Source organism: Temnothorax longispinosus, chromosome 10, assembly GCF_030848805.1.
Source record: "Temnothorax longispinosus isolate EJ_2023e chromosome 10, Tlon_JGU_v1, whole genome shotgun sequence".
NCBI lineage: Eukaryota > Metazoa > Arthropoda > Insecta > Hymenoptera > Formicidae > Temnothorax > Temnothorax longispinosus.
The window spans coordinates 6,999,260-7,021,682 of NC_092367.1; the positions used below are offsets into that span (position 1 = coordinate 6,999,260).

Sequence of the window (22,423 nt, forward strand, 5' to 3'; positions counted from 1 at the left end):
ACGCTGCGTGACGCACGCGTGGACATTCGCTCCGGAACGGTTTCGGAATAGGTACTCGTCGACGTGTCGACGTGAGTAATCGCACGTTAATACGCACGCGGGGATTCGCGTTAAATTTGACGCGGCGTGATGCGTGACTCATTCACGTGGAGCAGCCAAATTAATAATAATTAAATAACACGTATAATAAATCTCTATGCGAAAAGTTTCTACATCAGTCATTCACGATGATATGCTGAAAAATGTAAATGATACATGGGAAAGGACCGCGGTAATCACTCGAAACCTCGTAATTATTCGCTCGGAGCGACGGGCGAGCGGAGAAAGCGACGCGAAGACGACGCGTCAAGCGCCCGGCTGTGTGCTCGTCCCGCTTGCAACAACATTCCTTTGTTAGAAACCAATTCCTTAGCCAATAACGCCCGTCCGCGTCTGAGTCATAACGCGATCCGAGCATCCGAGCCGAGTGACTCAGGCACCGGGACCGCCAGCAATGTCCTGGACGGAGGACGCGGCATCCGAACCTGCAGCCGATGCGACGCTGTCCGCTAGAATCTCTCGAAACGGTCGTTCTCGGCGATATCCCATATCCCGAATCGGACGCGTGCAACCGGAATTTTCTGCCGACACGGGACGGTCCGCTTTCCGGGAAGGATACCACTCGGCTCTTATACCTACTTTATTGCCTCTCGCTTGAAAAAAAGAGCTATACAAATAAGATAGCGTCGAAACGTGTCCAGGAATTTCTCGTTGTCTATATTTGTATTATTGTATTTTCCAAAGGACCAAACGGTACCACGAAAGATTTCAGCTTCATAAAATATTCATTGGACGATCAATTGTCATATACGTAATTTCAAAAATGGAGACGTTCGCCGGGGACGAAGTGGGCAGATTTTTTAGGGGCGTTTCGCATCGATACGATAATATGAACCACCTCGCGAAAAGAAAGCCGACGGCGACGTCGAACGCGCGGCACCTGCACGTTTTCCCCCTCGGCAACTCAAATATCTTCGGCTCACCTTGCGGCCGAGAACGCACCGATCGCGTCGCTCGAACGAGAACGGTGCATCGCGCAGCTGGCGGCTTTAAAAACAGATTTTTTTTGTGCCCGACACATCTTCTGCAATCAGGACGAGGCGTTATCGCGTCAGTTGATCCCCCGGTCGACCCAACACGACGACGGCGAAAACTCTGCTTCTCCCCGGTCACTATTTTTTTTTCTCGGGAGCTCGCCCGAGATTATCTTCTATAACTGAAAGACGATGTTACGTTTCGTTAAAAAATATCACTTTATTCGAGATTTCGTCGAAGGTTTTCCGTTACTATGAAACAAAATGAACGATTAGCGCTCGGCATAAATGCTACATCGTACAGTACTCGTGAGGAATACCGTCGAGGTTGAACGAGCTTTGACATCGATGCGTTATATCGTACGTACAATAGAAATTCTCGTTTTCTATCGTTCCTTATCCTTAACCGCAAGCATTTCGTTCTGTACATTAACGCTCCACAAAGAAAAAGCGATATCTTATAGCTGTATATCTGTACACTTAAAACATTAAATTCAGCATCAAGCTAGACAATAACAATTATATCATACTCATTTAGAGATAATTGTATAATCATAATTTTTCGTAGACTTATTACAGTAACACAGCAAGGTTTTTGCTACTTGTATCCATCGTTATGTTGCATAATTATTTATGTAGAATATACTTAAAATATATACCTACTAGAGATATATTTTATATATATGTAAACATGGAAAAAACTTGTATAAATTTCTAAAGTTTTTTTTTAAATGTAATGCGAATAGTATTCACGTATATCGATACAACTGTAAGAAAATTTCCTTTGCTATGATACTACAATATACAAATCAGAAATTAGCTAGTCTTACAAAACTGAATAAGTAGTAATTATTATTCAATTTAAAAATATATGCCTAATGTTTTACAACATTAATTAAAAAATAACGGCTGATGTGTCGGATATGATCAACTTTTGCACTTAGAACTTCTCTCTTAATTAAAACTTGTGCACGTGATTTATCAAAAGTCATATTATTTTTATATGCATTGGATATCATAATGTATTTATAAATGGCTAACTAAAAATTACTTTAACTCTCAGTGTGCTCTGCACATCAATTAAGCTGTCAATTAAACAATCGTCATTAATTACGTTCATATTTTGAAATTTCAATTTTTTTTGCATTGAGTAAATTAGTAAGTATACTCTCGAATAGCTATCGAAACATTAAAAAAATTTAGCATTGTTTAAAATAATATATTCCATGCACAAATATGATTGGTTCGGTATATAATCCAGTTGATTTATAAATAAAATCTTTAACACATATACAACGTCTTAAGGGATTCTATAAGTTTACTATTTATAGTATGTCTGCAAAAAATATCTAATTTCTATGTTCTGTTTAAAATTGTGTTCGAAATTCATTAATATATTGAAATAAAAAAAAATATTTCCTTTTTTCTATATGTATTAATATTTGTTTCTAATAATAAATACTAATATACAGATGTGATTCTAATATAAAAATGTATATATATAACAAAGAAAATTGTTAAAAATATATATATGAGGAAAAATAAAGAATTTTGTGGTACATTATTTATAAAAGTCACCTTTATCCACATATAATATATACATATACATATACATGTACATGTGTAGTTTGCAAACATAACTATAGATAGTAAGAACATAAAAAAATGTTGGTACTTTTTTTCCTAATATATTTGTACAGCGAGACCATAGCAAATTTTGTTGTTTCAAGATGTCACAATCGAAACTTGCTGGAAGATCTTATGAATAATTTTTGAGGAATTTAGTATAATCAATATACAATTAAAATGCATTAGCGATACAGACGCGCGAAATCTCGTAGAGCATTTGCGACGATTCTCGTATGTTCAGACCTAAATATCGTAAAAAAAACAAAAACAGAAAGATATTAATCAATTAAGTTCTGCGAGTTGCTTGAAAAATTCATAGCAATCTCCGATGAATAAGTAGATAATTAAATCGATCGTTCATAATTTATAAACAAATATAAACATATATATAAACATTGCTTGATTTTTCCGTAAAAATCGCTACGAATTTTTCTGATATTATTTACTGATATGAAATTGTAAGTTATATACCTCGTGACTGCACTATGAAATTCAAGTAGTTGCTCAGGTGTTGCTGTAGGAGCTCCGCCTGCGTTTTGCGACGGCATTGTTTTGATAGCTTCTTCCAGCCATTTTGACAGGAGCTGATAAGAAATATAAGATATGATTTATCTACGTAAAATGCGAAATATATAATGGAAACTACAATACATACGTCTGTATCGCTTCGTTTAAGTTCTATCATGACATCCGCCACGTCAGACTGCATGTAAGAAGACAGATCAAACACTGAAGCATGTAGTAATTTTATGACTAATGTTTGACCTTTTTCTTGCAATATATTTTGTACCAATTGTCGTCGTATCGTGTAGTTTGATTCCTCCTGAAAAACAAAAAAAAAACAGAATACATTTATAGAGCTAATCTATGTAAATTATACATAGATTAGAAGGATTTTATTTTAATGTTCACTTAAATAAAAGTTTAACGAAGAATTACCTTACAAGTGCGACCACTATGTATAAGATCATAAAAGAATTTCATTACTGAACTATTGGCGTCCCTATGATCCAAACTGCAAGCCATTATAGCACAATCTACAATGCTCCCCATTACAGGAGAATGTAATAAAGGAATAGGGGCCCTTTGAAGAAACCTTTTGTGTAAAAAGAACGAAACATCAGACATCATTTCAATAAAAATATGGCAATTGATAATATTAATTTAACCATTGCTGTACCTGGCACATAATCTGAATAGGTCATCCACCGTATCCGGATGATTTTTCAAACCGTCTTCTTGCTCAAGAAGGGCGAATGTGGGGGCAATGAAAGCTTGTAACATATTTACCAGATGCCATACACATTCCGTCTCGGTCGCATACTCATCCACCAATATAGAGCCAAGATACAAGAAACAACTATGTTTATGTACCGTATACAACGGTACGATCTGTGAAAAAAAATTATATATATATTTTTTAAATAAGTGCATTAATAACGATATAGTTAGGATGTTAAATATTCGTTATTATTCGTTCGGTAATCATTACTTGTTTCACAATTGGCTCGAGCAAATGGGCAGACTGATTGCCCACACAGCGCACCGCAAAACGTATGCAACGGCAACATCTCTCTATGACTCTTACGTCTCGTTGATATGTTTCACATACATTTGACAATACAGGCCACATCTACAAATATGCACGATAAATCTCATTAGCGTTAAAAATCAGGCTAAATCAGGCTTTTGATTTTTGAACACTCACTTCAGTGACTACAGGTTGACAAGGATGAGCGTCATCAAAGATTTGAGGATTAGTATATTTAAATATAGCGGCTAATCTATCCAGCCATATCACAGGATCAGTCTTTGTTCCTCTCTCGATTTGAACTCCATCCGCCAGAAGTGCCCACAGGGAACTTGCTTGAAAGCAGCACAATTCTCTCATTGCCGGAGCAATTTCCTCCTGTGGTAATCTCCCCAAAATTATCGACACCCCTGTCATGACAATTAACACTTTTCATTTAGTTTATTTGTAAAAAATTAAATGAATACATAATAAGATTATGTATATTTCACAATCGCGTACATAATTTTTAATAATAACGTAAATAATGTAGCCCATAAAATTGTATCCAACCTTTTAGTAGGCCAATAGCTGCGTCATTACTAATAGCAAAATTGTCGAGAGAACGTGCTATTTGCAAAAGTCCAGAAAAGTGCGTTGTCATGTGCACTTGACAAGCTGAACATATACATAATAATGCACCCGAAGCGGCACTTCCTAAACCTTTTTGATTTAAACAGTCTAAGAGAAAATTTAAAACTGGTTCTGAAACAACAAAATACATTTGAATGTCATTGAAATTGATGAATTGTTACCTGAATTAATGAATCCGAAGTGTTTATTGAAGTTTTACCTAATGATTGCGGATGCCTATCTACCCACTCACATAGTTCGCCTAACAGGAGAATACTGGTATAGCGTACGGCTATATGAGTGTTTTCCGGCAAATTAAGAATAGCTTCCACCACTTTCGGAACGACGTCATTTTCTTCTCTGTTATACAAAAACTCGTTATATTTGATCTTTAAATACTTTGTTTCATAATGAATAGACAACGTACGGTAGAATATTTTTTGCCACCGCCTGCATTATAAAAAGCGCAGCTTCGCTCGAGTCCCAAGTAGGTGGATGTACAGATTGACCTTGCGGGCCAGGTCCTCCGGTCAATGACGAAAACATTTGTCGGAAACAGTGGCTACTCCCGACCACGAACACCACATCTTTTATCAAATCCGATACGCGATTTCGGAAGTCAGCAAACTCTTCTCCTCCTCCTCCTTCTTCCACGAGACCCAACTGGTAATTAATACATAATTCTAGTAATCATTCTATTGCCTGTAAGACATTATTTAATAAAATCTTGATAGCAAATATACTGACATGATCTGGTTCCATTTGACAATGCCTGCAAAGGGCACCAATCAGTCTCTCAATATGAGGTCGGAATATGGTATTAAGATCATCGCTATTTTTCTGGTAAAGAATTTCTGATAGTCGATACCACAGGTTAAAAGTGATCTGTGCAACCTTAGAAAAAGATATTATTTAATCAGTAACCACAATATTAATTTGTATTTATATAATAACAAATCGACATACATATATACATATATGTATTTTAAATACCTCATAATCATGATGACCAACGCATGTAAGGACAAGATCTAAAATTTTTATGGCATAATGCTGCTTTCCATCTCCGCTACCTGTCACTATAGTATCTAGAAACGTCTCGGCCAGTTCCGTGAATATTCGACAATAACTTATAGATCTGCAATATATTTAATGACTAGGGGTTTATGCTACACAAACATACTTAAGTAAACTAAATAATTTACTTTTCCATGTCCTCGTGCGCAACAGATAAGTGATATGGTTGTTCTAAATTCATTACACTTGTGAAAAGACACAATTGCAATTGCTGCAACTGCACGCTCGTTTCGTTGTCACTACCACGATTGGTATTGCTATCTTCCCCTAACACTTGCAAAATTACGCAGATGCAGTCAGTAGCCGTTTCGTGAAGTTGTGAAACAGCCATATGATTGCTGAGTACCTGGAAAGTAGAATAATTCGATAAAGAATAGAAGGTAATTGGCTCTTCCGAAAACATTTTATCAGTTTCAAAAGACTCACTTGTAAAGCATAAACGACTACCTCGCTCGAGGGTACAGCTTTAAGTGGTATTGCATGAACGGTTATCCAGCTGGTAAAACATCGCAAAATAGTGATTTGGATTTGTAAATTATCTCCGCTGTTTTTTAGGCACATTTTCTGCAATTACACTATATATGAAATACCAATGTTAAAATAGAATGTGCGTATGTATATGATTGTGTATAAATTTCAAGTAATTTTATATATTTATGAAAATATATAATTATAGGATAAAGCATAATTCTATGTGAAAGTCTTTATTTATCAATTTATAGTTTATAAAAGATCAGGTGGAGAGTTAAAGGTTGTGAATAAAGAAGTAGAGACGCGAATTAGAATCTATATCAGGAATAACATACCAGAAATTCCGTCACGGTATCTGCATTCGTATTGAGTTCATGTAATATATGCTGTCTATGATTAGCACCCAGCCTGTAAACAAAAAGTAAAATTTAAAACATTTAATTGTTTCGATTGTCACTTTGTGACACCAAATAAGCAACAAGATATCGCGCTATACCTAAGTGATCTTGAATTTACTTCTTCTGGAAATACCGTCATTATTTCAAGTAGCGGCCATAGATGCGCGGTGTTTCCTCCAAACCTATTAATTAAATCTATCACCGGTTTCTGCCAGGAGGACATTTGTAGAGCCAGATCTGTTAGAGCTAGGCATAACTGTAAGCGTGAAAATTTAACACCATTAATAAGGATTGAATAACGATTTGTAGAACAAGCACTGAATTATAAAAACCTTTTAAAACATATGAAAGTAGTTTTATCGAGGAATGTATATAAATACCTGAGTAACAATAGCAGAATTAGTGTGTTCATTGATTTGCGATATATGTTCCATTAATGAATCTCGCAATGAAGTGTGAGCTTCTTGGGGTAACTCATGGAAGGAGAGCTGGATCTTGGTGCGCATTGTTTGTGCAGCAAAGTAACAAGATTCCATATTTCGTTTTTGATGTAACATCTCATCTGCTATTTTCCATGCGAATACCTATAGAAACACACATACATGAAGAAAGACGTACAAGTAACAAATTCTTCATTATGAACCCAGGTAGCAATTAATGTCTAAAAGACGTCATAAAGACATCTTTAAGATTTCTGGCATCTTGATGATGTCTTTTAGACCTTAATTACCTGGGAAGCTTAAAATATGATCAATAATTTTTTCCTTGAAGCTACAGAACGTTACATATTATAATAACTAATCGAATAGTCGACAGAATGAGATATATCGATCAAATCTCATAGGCAAGAAACGCGAGTAAAAAAGTGCAAATTACTAGTTTCACGTTTAATTTAATTTGCTCATTTTACAAAGTGACTTGTAAAATATATTCTTATGACAGGGTGATAACCCTTCCCATTGAGGTTAGAAAGGATTGGAAAGCGGCTTCCCATATTTTTGACTCACGACGCCGTCAACGTAGCGAGAGGTACGCTCGCGTTCGACGTCAGAATGCGAACGATCGAATCTAGGAAGAGACACGAGAGGAAAGTTGAACATTTAACGATATTAAAACGAGCGTGTGCTCACCGATTTCTGCAATTCTCCCAGCCATAGTGACGCTTTTCCTGGCTCGGCCGGATTTGTATTGTTATATAAAGAGAACACGGCCTGGTAAACGGTCTCCAGGTTCGGTGGCGAGTCCATGTTTCAGATAATATTCGGATACCACGTAATCCCCATGCAGTCAGATCCCGGCTGACAAACGGATGCGCTCGCGTGAGGCCGAACCACAGTCGCGAACGTTTCTCCTCACCCCGATCCGAGGACCTAACCTCCAACGAGCAGTGGACGGTGTCGGCACTGTCGATGTCGGCTGGTGCGGCTGGTGCACCGCGGAGCCGTCATAGTAATTTAACTTCTAATTAGCTACCGTACCTCGTACGTTATAGAGGTGCATAATAATAAGTTAACATGCGCGAAATGCAAATTATGAAATACGTGTACGCGCGAGGGTTGGGAATAAAGGAAGGGAGGAAATTTTGAAAAGAAGTACCAAAAGTGCAGTCGAAAAGAATGATAGACATGCTCGTGGATGCTCTCCCACATTTTCCGGACTCAAACCTCAATCAGAGAAAGAATTCGAAGATTGAAACCATTTCGATTGGTTGAGCTCTACTTTCCAATTCGCAAAATTCAATCTTCAACGCGTAGTCGAGGCTTTTCGATGAAATGTGCAAATGAATTCAATTTCTTCCATAATTTTAAGATAATTTTTTTCAGAGATACATGTTTATTATTTTATTACATACCTAAATGCCCAGTAATTTCGAGCTCCTATCATTTATCTAAATATTATTTAAAATATTTTGCAAAAAAATTGTGAAAAAATTGGTGATTTACTTATATATTTATTCAAATCAATCAAATCTCGATAACTTTATTGTCAGCGGGATAAATTAATTCAAAAACCCCTTTCTCCTCAGTGACGTAATCAGGCTACAGAACCATAAAATATTCGCTAGACGCGGTTTCCACTCTCCAATTCTCCATACCCGATGCGCAATGAAGGAGTGAAGGCAGGGATGTTTTCCTTAACATGACGCGAGCAGACGCGAGTTGACAGTTGTTGACAGTTTGATAAACGGAAAGAGCGGAGCGGGACTGGTAATTCACGATGAGTGACTACAAGATACCGATAATCGAGCCGACTATAGACTACGCAAAGGTGTCGATAAAGATTTTGACGTTTCTCGCGCATCGGTCGGAGCTCAACGACGCCCGTTGATATGCTCGACGGTGATCGATCCCCAGGAAGCCTGGCCTGAAATGATTTTGTATTCTAGGTGCCGCCGATCAACCAGAAGCGCACGGTCTCCTTCATAAATCACTTTATCACTCACACCGTCACGTTTCTCAACAAATTTTCCTTGTCCTGCGAGGAGAGATTGTTCGATTTCGAAAATAAGTTGCAAAAGTTAGAAGCGTCGTTAGAAATATTAGAATCGCGGGTACGTGTGTATTCTTGTCAGCAGAAAAGAGAGAAAAAAAATCTTTGCAAAATAAATTTAAGTATCTTGCGTACCGAATATACTCATTTTTTCACAAATGCTTTACTTTGCTTCTGCATAGTTATCCTCTATACCTGGTTTAGAGCAAGAACGTCATAAAGAGTCAAGTAACGTTAATGAGAATGATACGAGTAAATTGGAAGAGGTAGAAGTAAGTGAAGTGGATGAGCCTGATAGTAGCGAGGCAAAGCCTAAGGACGAAGAGAAAGTAGTACAGTCCGCAGTTAAAGATCCACGCTATGAAAAATACTTTAAAATGTTACACGTTGGTGTACCGAAACAAGCGGTTAAATTAAAAATGGAACTGGAAGGATTGGATTCATCTATATTAGAGTAAGTGTGACATCTACATCTTCTTCTCACATAGAGATATTTATGACATTGTTACTTTGTTACATCAATGTGATTGATAACGCATACCTACATTTAATGTTAAATGATAAGATTAACAATCAGCATTAATTTTAAATTCGATTATGCCATGTCATTTAATGAAAAATAATTTTCACTATCACTGCGCATGTGTACCAAGTTTCAATCTGTCTCTAGCACGACGAGAACATAAAGTTAAAATACTCTAGTCTTTCTTTTTATTTTGTTAGCAATCCACAATAGATAGTTTCTATACCACGATTGTCAGAAAACGATGAGAATCAAGGTGAATAAGTATCAAGGTAATCATTTTAATGCTGTATACGCTAATCATTTTAGGCATATTAGATATTTTTTGCATTATAAAATATAAAATAAAGACATGTACAAATCCCTATAGATTTATTTCTTTATTTATTAAATACAGAATGCAAAATGCAAAACATTGAGTGGGTAGCTTAGAACTGAATCATTTGACCCTGAAAAAGAAAACGGCAAACTGTTAGTCAAAATTGATGCATGTTTTACTTTTATCTGATTATCTTCTAGGATACGGTCAACGTGACGATACAAATGCTTCGAAGCATTCCTCTTCTCTTTTCTTTCAATGAAGAAAGAAAGAAAAGAAAAACGCTCCAAAGCATTTGTTGCGTCACGTTGACCGTAGCCCTAGATAGATATACTCTAGATATACTTGTTGCTCACCTTTCTCTTCTTGTCACCTCCCAGCTCAAAGTGCTTGCATCTTTTCAATGGAATTTGTTTTCTATACTTGCATTCCGTACATTCCATTCTCAGTACAATTTTCTTCGTTGTTTTTGCCTAAAGTAACACAATTAAATATATTTAATAATTAAATGTACTATCGATATTGTCGACTACAAACTGAATTACGATATTATTATAGTGGCTTAATGTACATGTCCATAAATTTGCGTAAGAAAATGTTACGGTAATATTTTCAAGCATATTATCATTTTAATTCGTTATTAGTCAGGGGATCTCGCATTTTAGTTATATTCGTTGAACAAATATAAAATACTAAACCGTGCGGTTTATCGTGCGCTCACCTTCTTTCTGAAGATGGGCTTGGTTTGACCACCGAATCCTTGCTGTTTGCGGTCGTAACGCCTTCTGCCCTGCGAGGCATGTCGCTCCTTACTCTTCTTGTACTGCGTCACTTTGTGGGTCTTGTGTACCTTGCATTTTTTGCAAAAGGTACGCCTCTGCTTCGGCACGTTAACCTATAAGGGACAGAAACACGTAACGTAAATTTCTGACAGACATCGCGACATAATTTTGTACAACGACGCAATGACCGATATTTGAAATACATCTGCGTGTGGTTTCTAATTTATATAAATAATTTTATACTCGATTAAACGTACGAATCGTCGCGTCGCGTCAAATCAAAACACTTGGTACGCGTTCCGCGAAGTAGGTTATGTCTTTCACCACGTCGAATTACCACAACGTAATGAGAAAATATTTACGGTAAATTTCGATGAATGTAATCGGAACGGAAACGCGAATTTCGTCAAGCGACTCGCGAGGACGATTCCCGAAATATTTACGGATAGAAACCCGTGATAAATCACGTATTCACCTACCATCTTGAACGTATATCGAAAGAAAAGGAGATGCGTAGCCTGCGCGTAACCTGACCTGATCTGACCGGAAATCGTGGCGCTTACAGAAACCGTGCTGCGCGCGCCTGCGCACGCGTTTTTTTTTCTCGTTGCGTTGCAATAAATTCAGAAACCTTGAATATATTTCACACGCAATTAAATGTCAATCTAACTGACCGACGCTACGATATTTTAACGAATCTCGATTATACGACGTCGTCGTGGGAGGAAACGCTTTCGCGGTTCCGGTGGTCGGGGAGGTCTCCGCGAAACCGCCGTGTCGGATTTTACGCCATTAACACAACTGGCATCAAAATTGGTATATAAAACATCCAATCGATAAGAGCGATCTTATATTAAGCTACCCCCTCATTATTCGCGTTACACGGATCGCGTTACACGGATATAAATAAACGAGCGACTTTGCGCGGTGGATTCAGTCTAACGATCTGCTTATCTATCTTGCGCGATGAATGAACGTGTGCGCACAATTGGTCGACAAGCAGTGACTACGTGTCATACATACATACACGTGCATATACATATATAAATATACATATATATATGTATGTGTTTTTAAAGGGAAAGGTCGGGTTGCGTCTCTTTATTCTCATTACAGTTCCGCTGACACACAACAATAAAAGTGTAGTTATTAATAGTAATGAAACAAGAAATACTAATCTCTTTGTTTAATCAGAATTGACGCGCAATATAATGACGATGAACGATTCGAGCGTCGCGTAGCCTAAAAGGTTGACGCGGGTCTCGGAAAAGTTCGTGAGCTACATATTTTGTATTCCTACATAATTTGATTTCGTCGGAGGTTCGCAGATCCGCGTGAATTCGTCGTTCCTTCTATCTATAGATAAAATCCGCGCCGCGTGCACTCGACGTGCCGTGAGTGCCGTCGAGCGATAGCGACGCGCGAACGACGTTGAAATTCGCCGCGAGTCGCGGACCGGAGTCACCGGACCTCTCGCGATCGTTCCCCCGCTCGATCGTCGTGTTCGCGCCCGTTCGTCGCGCCGTTCGGACGGAATATCTATCGATTTTTCGCAAACGTGAGATCCCCCGAAAGGGCCACGTATGCGAGCGAGGATTCGCAGCGCCAAGGCTTATTTGAATCGAGCGACGTAGCCTCGAACCGGACGTCACGCTCGGGCCACGAACTCTCGAACCCCTCGTCCTCCGCGAGTTTTAATTTTATTTCCACCCGGGGCGGGCGCGTTGAGCGCGAAAGCCCTTCGGGAAGTCGCGAGACTCGGTGCGGCGCTAGAAAATCGCGACTCGCCCGTGATAACGTCGAGATACGAGCGATCGGAAGAACGGCCAATCAGGGATTTATCGGCTTTCAAAGCCGCGCCATCTTCATTTTTCAACAAAGCCAAGTTGGACGTGCCTAGAAGCGAGCCGGGGGATCTGGTAGTGGTGTATACTCGGTAGTAGTTAGTAGTTCGCTTTGCGCTATTCGCGCCACCACGGTCGGCATACACTCCACTCCTGACTGGTTCGCCTCCTCCCGCCTCCCGCCTCCGCCACCGCTCCCCCTTCCATCGTATCGCTCGCGCTCTCTTCCCCCTCCCCATCCTCTAGCTCTCTCCGTCTCTCGCCTTCTCCCTCTCCCTCGCGGCCCCTCGGGTCTTCGCCTGACGACGCTGCTCTCTCGGGCGACGGGCATTTCGGCGGAAACCGACGTCGTGTGAGGACACGTATTCGTAGTCTCGTTACGCGCTGCCGCCGCCGCCGCCGCCGCCGCCGCCGCCGTCGTCGTCGTCGCCGCCGCCGTCGCCGCCAACGCCGCCGCCGCCGCCGCTCTTTCGTACTTCACCGGAGTTGGCGGAGTTCAGTTGGAGTCGCGAAGCCGAGCTATTTGGATTATCGACGCGCACGCCGAATCTTCGATTCAGCCAGCCATGAGTACCAAGGAGAATAACGAGGTCGCCGTGGAGAAGGTGACGGAGAACGACAAGGCATCCGCGGACGCGAAATGCGATATCAAGGGGATCAAGAGGCCAGCCGAGGTGAGTACCGTAACTCCGACCATACTCCGCGGATTATCGCGCACGGTTCGACGACGTTTATCGTGACGTTCGTCGCGGCGACGGGGACCCGTCGACCCTCGTCGTCGCGATCCGCGCCTATCTGTCCGGAGTAACGCGCAAGGAGTAACGCGAAGGCGAAACGATACGCCGTCGGGAGACATTGGTTCGCATCGACGCGCTTCAAGATTGACCGCCGCTGCCGCCGCCGTCGTCGTCGTCGTCGTCGTCACGGCGGCGGCGGCGGCGGCGGCCCGTGACCGGCCGATACGGATTTTCCCGCCCGCTCAGCGTCTTCTACGCATCGCCGTGGACCCGCCGTGCCACGCTTCGCGTGGCGAAACGTGCTCGCCATGTAGCCATGTAGCGCCCGCGCCGCCGAGCGACGGCACGGCGTAGCGAGAACGCCGCGCCGGCCGGCGTTTCTTCGGCGGCCGGACTCCATATTTCCGTGCGAGCGACTCCGAGCGTAGTCGAGCACGCTCGATCGGACGCGCGCGTTCACCCACGGCATCCGTCTTTCATCCGGCGCGCAGTGCTTTTTCATCGGGAACGCGTAGAGCGCGCGGAGGGACGCCATTGTGTATTTGTGGAGCCACCGCGTACGCGACGAGTCTCTCTCCGTCTCTTTCTCTCTTCCGTCTCCGCTCGCACGCTCGCTCGCCCGTTCTCGTCCGATGGCTGATGATGATGATAATGACGATGGCGATGACGACTCCTATCGGAATAAGCTATAATTACCGCGTTCCGCGCTCCAAGCTGAAATTCGAGGCAACGCTGGAAGCCTCCGCGCGTTCGCGCGCGCATGGGAAGGAAGAGAAGAGGGAAGAGAGAGAGAGAGAGAGAGAGAGCGCGCGATATTTAGCATTGTGGAGCAGCGAAGAGAGAGAGAGGGAAACGATCGGAGCAACGGAGAGAATCTCCACGGCGCCATGTGCTCGTTCTCGTACGTATGTCTCTCTTTTTCCCGTCCGGCGAGTTCGTCTCCTCGCGGCTTTTCGGCCCCACGCGCCCTCTGCCGCGCGCACCCGCGCTGTCGCCGCTTTTGCATCATGCCGCCTCGTGCTCGGCGTGCCTCGCCGACCGGGCGCCATTTTTACATGGCAGTGTCAGCGTCGCGATCCGGAAAAACGAGCGTCCCGCGCATTTTTCCGATCGCCGTGGCGGCCGCCGCTCTCCACCGTCGTCACCCGCCGCCGTGTCGGTTTCCATCATGGCGGCTGAAACCAAGCCCGCGTTCATCACTTGTCTCTCTCTCTCTCTCTCTCTTGCTCCGTCACGCTCCCACGCGAACGCTGCTCTCTTTCTACCGTAATTGATCGATAATTCGCTATAAGAGGGTTAATCGTGCACGACGGTCGATCGATAGACGACCGACGCGTATCTACTCCAAGTCGACACGTTGCCCTGAAATTGTTTACCGATCCGCGCGCATAAATGCCGCGACGAAGGCTTTTTTTTTTTTTCTTGCTTCGTTTGTACGAGTATCTCCCTCCCCCTTCCTCGCTCTATCTGTCTCCCGCTCCCTCTTTTCCTCTTCCTCTCCCTCTCTCTTTCGTTCTTTACACCGCCGACGTATAGCGACGACGGTGGCGGTGGCGGTGGTGGCGGCGGCGGCTCGCTCCGTCCTTCTCTTTCTATCTTTTCGTCGAAGATACCTCACTTGCGCAGCTAGCGGCAACGCCGTGCATTATGTACCCGGTGTGCTCTCCTACCTCCCTGTTCTTTTCGCGGCTGTGTGGCGGTCGCGCGCAGCGGCACGTTACTACGAACCTTCGAGAAAACATCGTTGCCGCGATTTTTCATCTTAAATCGCGGCACACCGCCGCCCGTCGCGTCATCGGCCGCTCCGCGCCGCGCCGCGCGATAGGCCGTATTTTTAGCCGATAATTTACCATGCGATTGCGTCTCCTCCGCGTAAGACGAAACGAACGAACGAAGGAATGAACGAAGGAAATGAACGCCGGACGGCGGAAATCCAACCAAGCCCAGTCGTTTTGCCGCGAATTTCTTCCTCCGCGTCGATCGTCACGTGGAAAGGTCGGAGCGCCGCTTAAACATACGCACGTTTACGCAGGTCGACACGTCCTTATTACATCGGCAACTCCTGAGTATTTACTATTTATTAGCTCAAGACCGCGAACGCGCGCGCACGCGAGCGCGCAAGTGACCAAGGAGGGGGCAGCGGAAAGGCACTGGAAAAGATGTTTTTCGAGCGTTTCTCTCTTTGGAACATACATATATACACACACATCCTTTTTGTACCCACGCGCGCCCGCGTACGTGCGCATATAAAATGTGACAGAAAAAGAATAATACATATGCGAGATTAGTATCGCTCCAGAACCGGCGCGGGCGGGAAAAGGCGGGAAGCTCGAGGCCGAGGGAGAAGAGTTGAATGGGGAATCACACGTTTGCCCGCCGTTCGGAGGGAACTGCGCGCTCCGCTCTTTCGGCTTTCCAAACTCGCTGAAAATCGTTCGCCTCTTTCTCTCGGTATCGATACGACGCGACCGAAGTCCGCGGACGGCGATCGCGAACGCTGGAGTTGGTCCCTATTGAGAGAAGGCGGGAAAAGGCGCCGCGCCGCGTCGATCGGATAACGCAGTTATGGATCGATGTTCCGCCAGCCAGAAATAACTTATTGCATTTAATGGTTATCGTCGCGTTACCCTCTCTTTCTGTCGTGACGCTCGTGACTTTTCGCGCGCGTACCTTTTTATCGCTTAATTATCTTAATTAAACCGGCTATACGCGTTTCGAACGCGCGCGCCACGGTGCTGATTGATCGTTCCTCCGGTTATTTCGCCGGTTTTCTCGAAACGTCCTCGTCGGAAATTGGACGAGGTTGACGCGATTAGGAAGGAATTCGGCGCTGGCGATTTCCGAGAAAAGCCGACGCGTTTAACGAGCGCATTCGCGCGGACTGCGTCGATCTCGTTGATAATTCGCCGATGCGCTTCACATAGCGTCACGTGTTAATTACGTAACGTTTCAACGCGCCGATCGTTTGTTCGAAGAAATTTATACGACGATACGGCGGTCTATGCGATAGGTTAGGAGCGTTGGGTTATCTGCGAGACCTCGTGATTGGAAACGGATAGATAGGTAATCGTGCGTCGTGCGGGGGATAACAAACAAGCGGCAACGGCAGCGGGCAGCCCGGCAGCGTCGTCGTGTCGAGCGAGCGACGGCGTGAATGTGCCGCTGTCATTCACGTCGAGATAGCGTACGCTCGCGAGTCGACGAATGAGAGGAGCGGCGGCCGTGAGCCGCGAGCCGCCGCCGGCGAGTTCGAAGTAACGCGCGCGTCAGCTCTTCGATCGCCTCGGGTTACCATTGTTTGTGATGCCACCGGTAACCGATCCTTCATTAGTATTTTATCGCAACAGGTCTACTCCATATACGCTGGTACAATTACTCCAAGTAGAGTGACACAGAGAGAGATAGGGAGGGAAAGGGAAGGGAAAGAGCTCAACATTGATCGAGCGTCGAACGTCTCGATCCCGCTCCGACACTTGCCGCCATGGAATGCCGAGTCGCGCGCCGCCGCCGGTTAACTTCCGGTTATTATTGTTACTCGATCGCGGCGATCGATCGCGGGCGCCTTCGACGCGGGAGCCGCGCGGGTTTAATTCTCCCCCTCGTTCGACGGCCACGTGATATCCGTCTCGCGGAATGTCCGGCTCTCTTTAGTTTAGATTTATGCTTTTATTCGAAGGCTTCGCGTTGCACGACACTTGGCACGCTGCTTCGGTATCTTCCTCCCTTATCTTCCCCCTCTTTCCCTACCCCACCCCGTTACCTCGTCTCGCTCGCACGCGAATTGCACGCAGCGCGAATTTCATCCCCGCCATGGCGCGCGGCTCCGTCATCTGCCAATCACCGCGGTCTTCCCACCGCGCGTCGCCGGTCCGCGCGTTCCCCGATTGGCCGGCGTGGCTCCGCGCGCGCATCCGAAGCCGCTTTCTCATACCCGCCGAATACACACGGCGCGTGTATGCTATTACGCCAGCCGGCGGCCGCCGCTGACCCCACCACCCGCCACCCGCCACCTTTACCCATACACCCATACCACCCCACCATCACTACTACTACCATCGTCGCCGTTACGAGCAATACGAGCATGCACAGCCACAGCCGTCGTCGTCACCGTCGCTATCAACTACTACCACCACCATGATCAGTCAGCAACGCCGTATGGTCACAAGTCCGGCGTTACCGACGCGGCTTCTCGCGGCCGCGCAAAACCGGAGCGACGTTAGAAAATATGCCCGAATATCGGAGGCCGTTGCGTGAGTCGCTCCGACATATCGGAGCGGACGTGCGCCGCGCTGCCTCGGCGCACCCCTCGTGCGCGGCGATCTCGATCGCTGTCGTGATAAATCGCGATTCTGAACGATACGCGTCGGACGCCTTCGTCGGCATTCTCGTTGGCGGCATGTTTTCAGGTTGCCTACCGAGCAAACTCCGCTCTCGGCTGCTGGCTCCCCGCCGTTCCCCTCGTCTCCTCCCTCGAAATCGATAAACTATGATGCTTATTGCGTTATGGCCGTTACGGGCCATCGGGACTGGATCAAGGGCATGGTTCTACAACTCGTGGAGGGCGGGAGGGGGAGGTAACGTTGCGCGCGCGTATGTAGGCGCTTATAGAGTCGCGTTCCCCTTTTGCCTATTTTATGTAAAGTACGATTAACCAGTCCCTCTCTCTCTCTCCCTCTCCCTCTCTTTCTCTCTTTCTCTTTCTCTCTCTCTCTTTCTCTCTCTCTCTCTCTCTCTCTCATACGCGCGCGCAATCATACAACACACACACCTTTAACGCGCCGCTTTGAAGTACGCGGGGGCGAAGTCACAGGACAGCTCCGCGCCAAGCTAAACGTTTATCGGCAAAGTGGTGATACTTTCTACTACCTGTTCTTCGTGTTTTCGGCGCTGTCGGATCGCCCGGTATATACGCGATTCCCTCCGCCATTTCCCTTTTCCTGTCCTACCGTATTTTAGCGGATAGGGAAAGTCCCCCACCGCCCACCCTTCCCGCGCCTGTCCACCGTATTTCTTGGCGGGAAGGGACCTTGTCCTCCTCGCCGACCGGTACGCTTCTCCTCTATCCCTCTCGTCTCATCCGCTATCGCGCCGTTGCACTGGCGCCGAATTTTCTTTCCTTCCTATCGTCCGTTCGATGTTAAAAGAAGGGTACGCCTCCTTGTACGCGTCAAACGGACCAAGTCGAATATATAAATCTGCACTTTATACGCAATCGTCGAGATACTCGTAATCGGTAATGATTCCTCGTTTATTCACAGCCAAAGCCTGCCTGTTTATCGCGGGATTTATTTTAAATAAGCCGTTTTTTCCGTGTTGCAGGAGAAAAATGAAGAAACAAAGAAACAGAAAAAGGAGGAGAATGGAGACGGAGAGGTAGAAGAAGAAGAGATTGAGGAAGAAATCGAAGAGGAAGAGGAAGTAGACGGTGACGGAGAGGAAGATGACGATGATGATGACATACCTGAGGGTGAAGAAGATTTAGAAGAAGGAGAAGGTAAATATAAGCGACCTATCTCAAACTGTATCTCGTAATGGATTTTTAAACGAGAATCCCCATTTACTGAAACGTTTACCGTTTATTACAGATGAAGAGGATGACGACGCGGAAGGTGAGGTAGAAGGTGAGGTGGAAGACGATGAAGATGACGCATAATGAAAAAAGGGAAAACATTATGCAATTAAGAAGGGAGGCGTTAGGCACGTGACGACATCGTGGTCGATTTTCGGCAAACTCAGCAAACTTACTCTCATATTGAGTGGTTGGTAACAATGTTGATATCCATCGTGCCCAATCCGTATTGGACCCTCTCTATCTTCCGATCGACAAGTAAAAATTACCACCTCACCGGAATTGTGGTGGGCCGACTACTTGTGAGTAGTTCTCTACTTGTCTTGGCTCTTCGCAATTCTGGTCGTTTAGCCGTCACCAAATGCTATTAGGTAGTTTGAATGATAACTGTATATTCGTCCTGAGGATTCGATGAGTTGATTTTATCTGCTGTCTAGATTCTTATTTCGATCGATCGATCGATTGATCGGTCCATTCGGTACACGTGCACGATTTCCCAAGACGAATCTATCGTTTTATCCGAACCACCTACTAACTGGTATTTGCCGTCATCTGGCTTTCTTCGTCGGGACAGACAATTTTATAACAAGATTACTTATTTAAGATAAAAAAAAAACTATTATATATTTAAATAGTGTAAAATGAATATTCGAAGATGATTTTTTTACATTAAAAATCAAATTTACGTTTGTAGTTCGACGAATGTCTCTCACCTTGTGTGTGTGATATATTGAGTTCTTCTTCTCGAATCGAAATGTGTAATTGCAGTGTCTTCACAGGAGCGCGAGGCTATCGAGCAGAATTGAGCGATTAATACGTAACATATACGGCAAATAAAATAAATAGGCATGAATGGACATCTCTCGGCATTCAATGTATACTAAAATAAGGAAATCTTAAAAAAAAAGAAAAATAGACGTAACGCCGCTTCGTGCTCCTGTTTGGTATAGAGACAGGAATTAAGATTAAATGCAACGCTCGCGTCAAGTAGTATGGATGAATAATATGTGACTTTAATATTGCATAATAATTATACATAGTATGTATAAAGTTATGGGATAAGAAACATTTTATTATTAACGATAATATTATATAAACGTAATATAATGCGGAGAGGTTGTTACACTTTAGGCTTGGGCATAGATAAGGGAGAGCATCGAACAGTCAGTCAACTTTGTAAAGTGTAAGGGCCCCGTCACTCTTCTCTATTCATTTCAACCAATTATATCATTTTTTATAGAAGATAAGAGTTTCAATTATACACATAGATAAATCTATATATATTTATAACTCTCCAGAACTGCCGTACATGACGCGAAATTATAAAAAGAAAAGAGAATCCGGACTACATATTGTGATTATGTAATAAGTACTCTCCCTATTTTCGAATGTTCTCATTTGAGTGTAATTTGAGCGTTTCAGTTACTTTTATCTATTACGATTTTATCTCGACTTTATTGTGGGCTATTTTGGCAATGATTCGTGGACTGTTGTAAAATGAGTCAGCGGTATTTATTTATTCTCGTATATAATTTGTCCGTATATAATTTATATATAGTCCACGTTTCGATATCTTAATAATGACATATACACCAGATTTGCTAATGGTGTCTAAAAATTTTTAATAGTGTTGATACTGATGATAATGTTGATTTGCTGATTCGATAACTCCGATTCGAAACAAGAAGATCGCTCTTTGTGCAAAAGTCGGTGAATCATTGCGATTGGCATGTCCATGCCGCTACTTATTTTCGGGAGACTGTTAGATAAAAGGGTGAAGAGACATTGCGGTTATACCATTGTACCATAGCATAATAATTAAATAAAGGTAACGATAATTTGAATGCGAGAAGATGTCCCACGTTTTAATGTACAAATATTTTCGAATGAGAATAGTTAAATAAAACGCAGTTAGATCAGAGAAAATGAATTCGTTCTCATAAGTAGTGATGAGTTTAATATCTGAAAAACTATGAGGAGACGAGCGGTGTAAATGCTGCTCTGATACCACACGGACTAAAAATCCCGCTGTATGGAAACCAAGGAGATGGAGGTTGGATCGTGTAACGTTGATACTTACAAAAAAAAAATCTCTTACCATCGGCAGATTCGATGGTGCGAAAGAAGGAAATTCGCGAATACTCCTCATCATAAGTGTATGTAACGCGTCCAACAAAGCCGATCGATGTCAATGTGATGCGTACAGATCATACCATCTCCGGCAGTCTCTGTTAATCTACGGTTTTATACGCAATCTGCTGCTGTATTTACACGTGTTTGCTTCAAGATAGTAACTTGACGATGACAAATTGGCAAAGGACTATCTTTAAGTACAGGTGCCTGAGCAAAATCAGTACTTTAGCGTTCATAGTATATACTATACATACTATATAAGCATAGATCCATTTAATTTTATTAAATAAAACGCCAAGCCCCGTTGGCAACACACGCATCCTGAACAAAAAAAAAAAAAGAAAAAGACTTGCGTTTTGTACTGTGTCAAGCCCGGCAGAGTACGGTACTCTTCTTCGCGCTCGAGTACTCGACGCGATTCGCGAAATTCACTTACTGGTGCTAACGGGTCTTACAATCAATCAGGCTGATCGCCCACGTATACCGTTACACCCCTACGTTTGTTAGGTAAGCATGGAAAGAAAAAGTTCAACAGACATCAAATCTGGTAAATGACACACACGTGTGTGTGAGTGTGTGTGCGCGTGTGTGTGTGTCACACGATTTAACGTAAACGAAAATCCTAGGCTAAGAATTTGGTTTGTGTGTTCATAAGTCTTGTTCAAGCTACTTTTGTACAGGATACCATTGCATCATCTCTTTCAACGTATAACAAGTAACCGACACACCACAGACTATATATTTCTGCCCATTCCATCAGAACTGAAACTTTCATTGTATTTTTAAGTAAATACATTTTGGAAAACAACACGGATGGCTTTTTTATTCTTCACATGTGTGTGTGAAGCGAAATATTTCTTCCCCACTCGTGGATTATATATACTTGCATATAATGTATTTGCTATATATCCTTGCGAATACATTTGTGCAATTCAGGGACGCCGCCTGAGAAAGATTGTATAGTAGTATTATACGACAGTTGTATGCCGTATATATACACATTTATGTAAGCTACATTGAGATAATCCGAGCGTTTACCGCCGACTTTTTCACGCCAAGTATACGAAAGAGCGCTACTTATCGATCGATGTTATGTAAATATGCAATCGTAAAACTGTAAATATGCACTTTTGTTGTATTTTTAAACAGGATATTAAGTGCTTACAAAATGATCCATTACAGTAAACTAAGGATCGATGCGTGAATGTATCGTCTTACTGTTTCCTTCATTTCCC

At 43.3% G+C, this 22,423-nt stretch overlaps 4 protein-coding genes across 5 annotated transcripts; 2 read left to right on the forward strand and 2 right to left on the reverse strand.

Annotated features, from left to right (window-relative positions):
• Nucleotides 1-1,268: 1,268 nt before the first annotated feature.
• Tnpo-sr (transportin 3) lies at nt 1,269-8,699 on the reverse strand. The gene is made up of 18 exons (XM_071791511.1): nt 7,922-8,699; nt 7,172-7,375; nt 6,890-7,047; nt 6,729-6,801; nt 6,349-6,486; nt 6,051-6,268; nt 5,839-5,983; nt 5,593-5,739; nt 5,273-5,508; nt 5,066-5,205; nt 4,786-4,977; nt 4,411-4,643; nt 4,195-4,335; nt 3,883-4,094; nt 3,642-3,798; nt 3,358-3,525; nt 3,174-3,286; nt 1,269-2,945 (listed from the first exon to the last, which is right to left on the reverse strand). Exons 1-18 carry the CDS (start codon nt 8,036-8,038, stop codon nt 2,885-2,887), a joined length of 2,853 nt encoding a protein of 950 aa, XP_071647612.1. The 5' UTR covers nt 8,039-8,699; the 3' UTR covers nt 1,269-2,884.
• A 136-nt stretch (nt 8,700-8,835) lies between these two features.
• Ccdc53 (Coiled-coil domain containing 53) lies at nt 8,836-10,173 on the forward strand. The gene is made up of 4 exons (XM_071791515.1): nt 8,836-9,059; nt 9,178-9,342; nt 9,464-9,735; nt 10,005-10,173. The coding sequence occupies exons 1-4, from the start codon at nt 9,009-9,011 to the stop codon at nt 10,015-10,017; spliced, it is 501 nt and encodes a 166-aa protein (XP_071647616.1). The 5' UTR covers nt 8,836-9,008; the 3' UTR covers nt 10,018-10,173.
• Rpl36a (ribosomal protein L36A) lies at nt 10,166-11,542 on the reverse strand. Of its 2 annotated transcripts, none has more exons than XM_071791517.1 (4): nt 11,385-11,542; nt 10,845-11,018; nt 10,480-10,596; nt 10,166-10,253 (listed from the first exon to the last, which is right to left on the reverse strand). In XM_071791517.1, the coding sequence occupies exons 1-4, from the start codon at nt 11,385-11,387 to the stop codon at nt 10,233-10,235; spliced, it is 315 nt and encodes a 104-aa protein (XP_071647618.1). In that variant the 5' UTR covers nt 11,388-11,542; the 3' UTR covers nt 10,166-10,232. The 2 variants fall into 2 exon arrangements, with proteins under 2 accessions (XP_071647618.1, XP_071647617.1); XM_071791516.1 differs by having other exon boundaries at nt 11,268-11,389.
• Nucleotides 11,543-12,802: 1,260 nt separating this feature from the next.
• On the forward strand, nt 12,803-21,996 carry LOC139820920 (uncharacterized). Its single transcript, XM_071791519.1, has 3 exons — nt 12,803-13,423; nt 18,806-18,980; nt 19,072-21,996. The coding sequence occupies exons 1-3, from the start codon at nt 13,316-13,318 to the stop codon at nt 19,137-19,139; spliced, it is 351 nt and encodes a 116-aa protein (XP_071647620.1). The 5' UTR covers nt 12,803-13,315; the 3' UTR covers nt 19,140-21,996.
• Nucleotides 21,997-22,423: the final 427 nt, after the last annotated feature.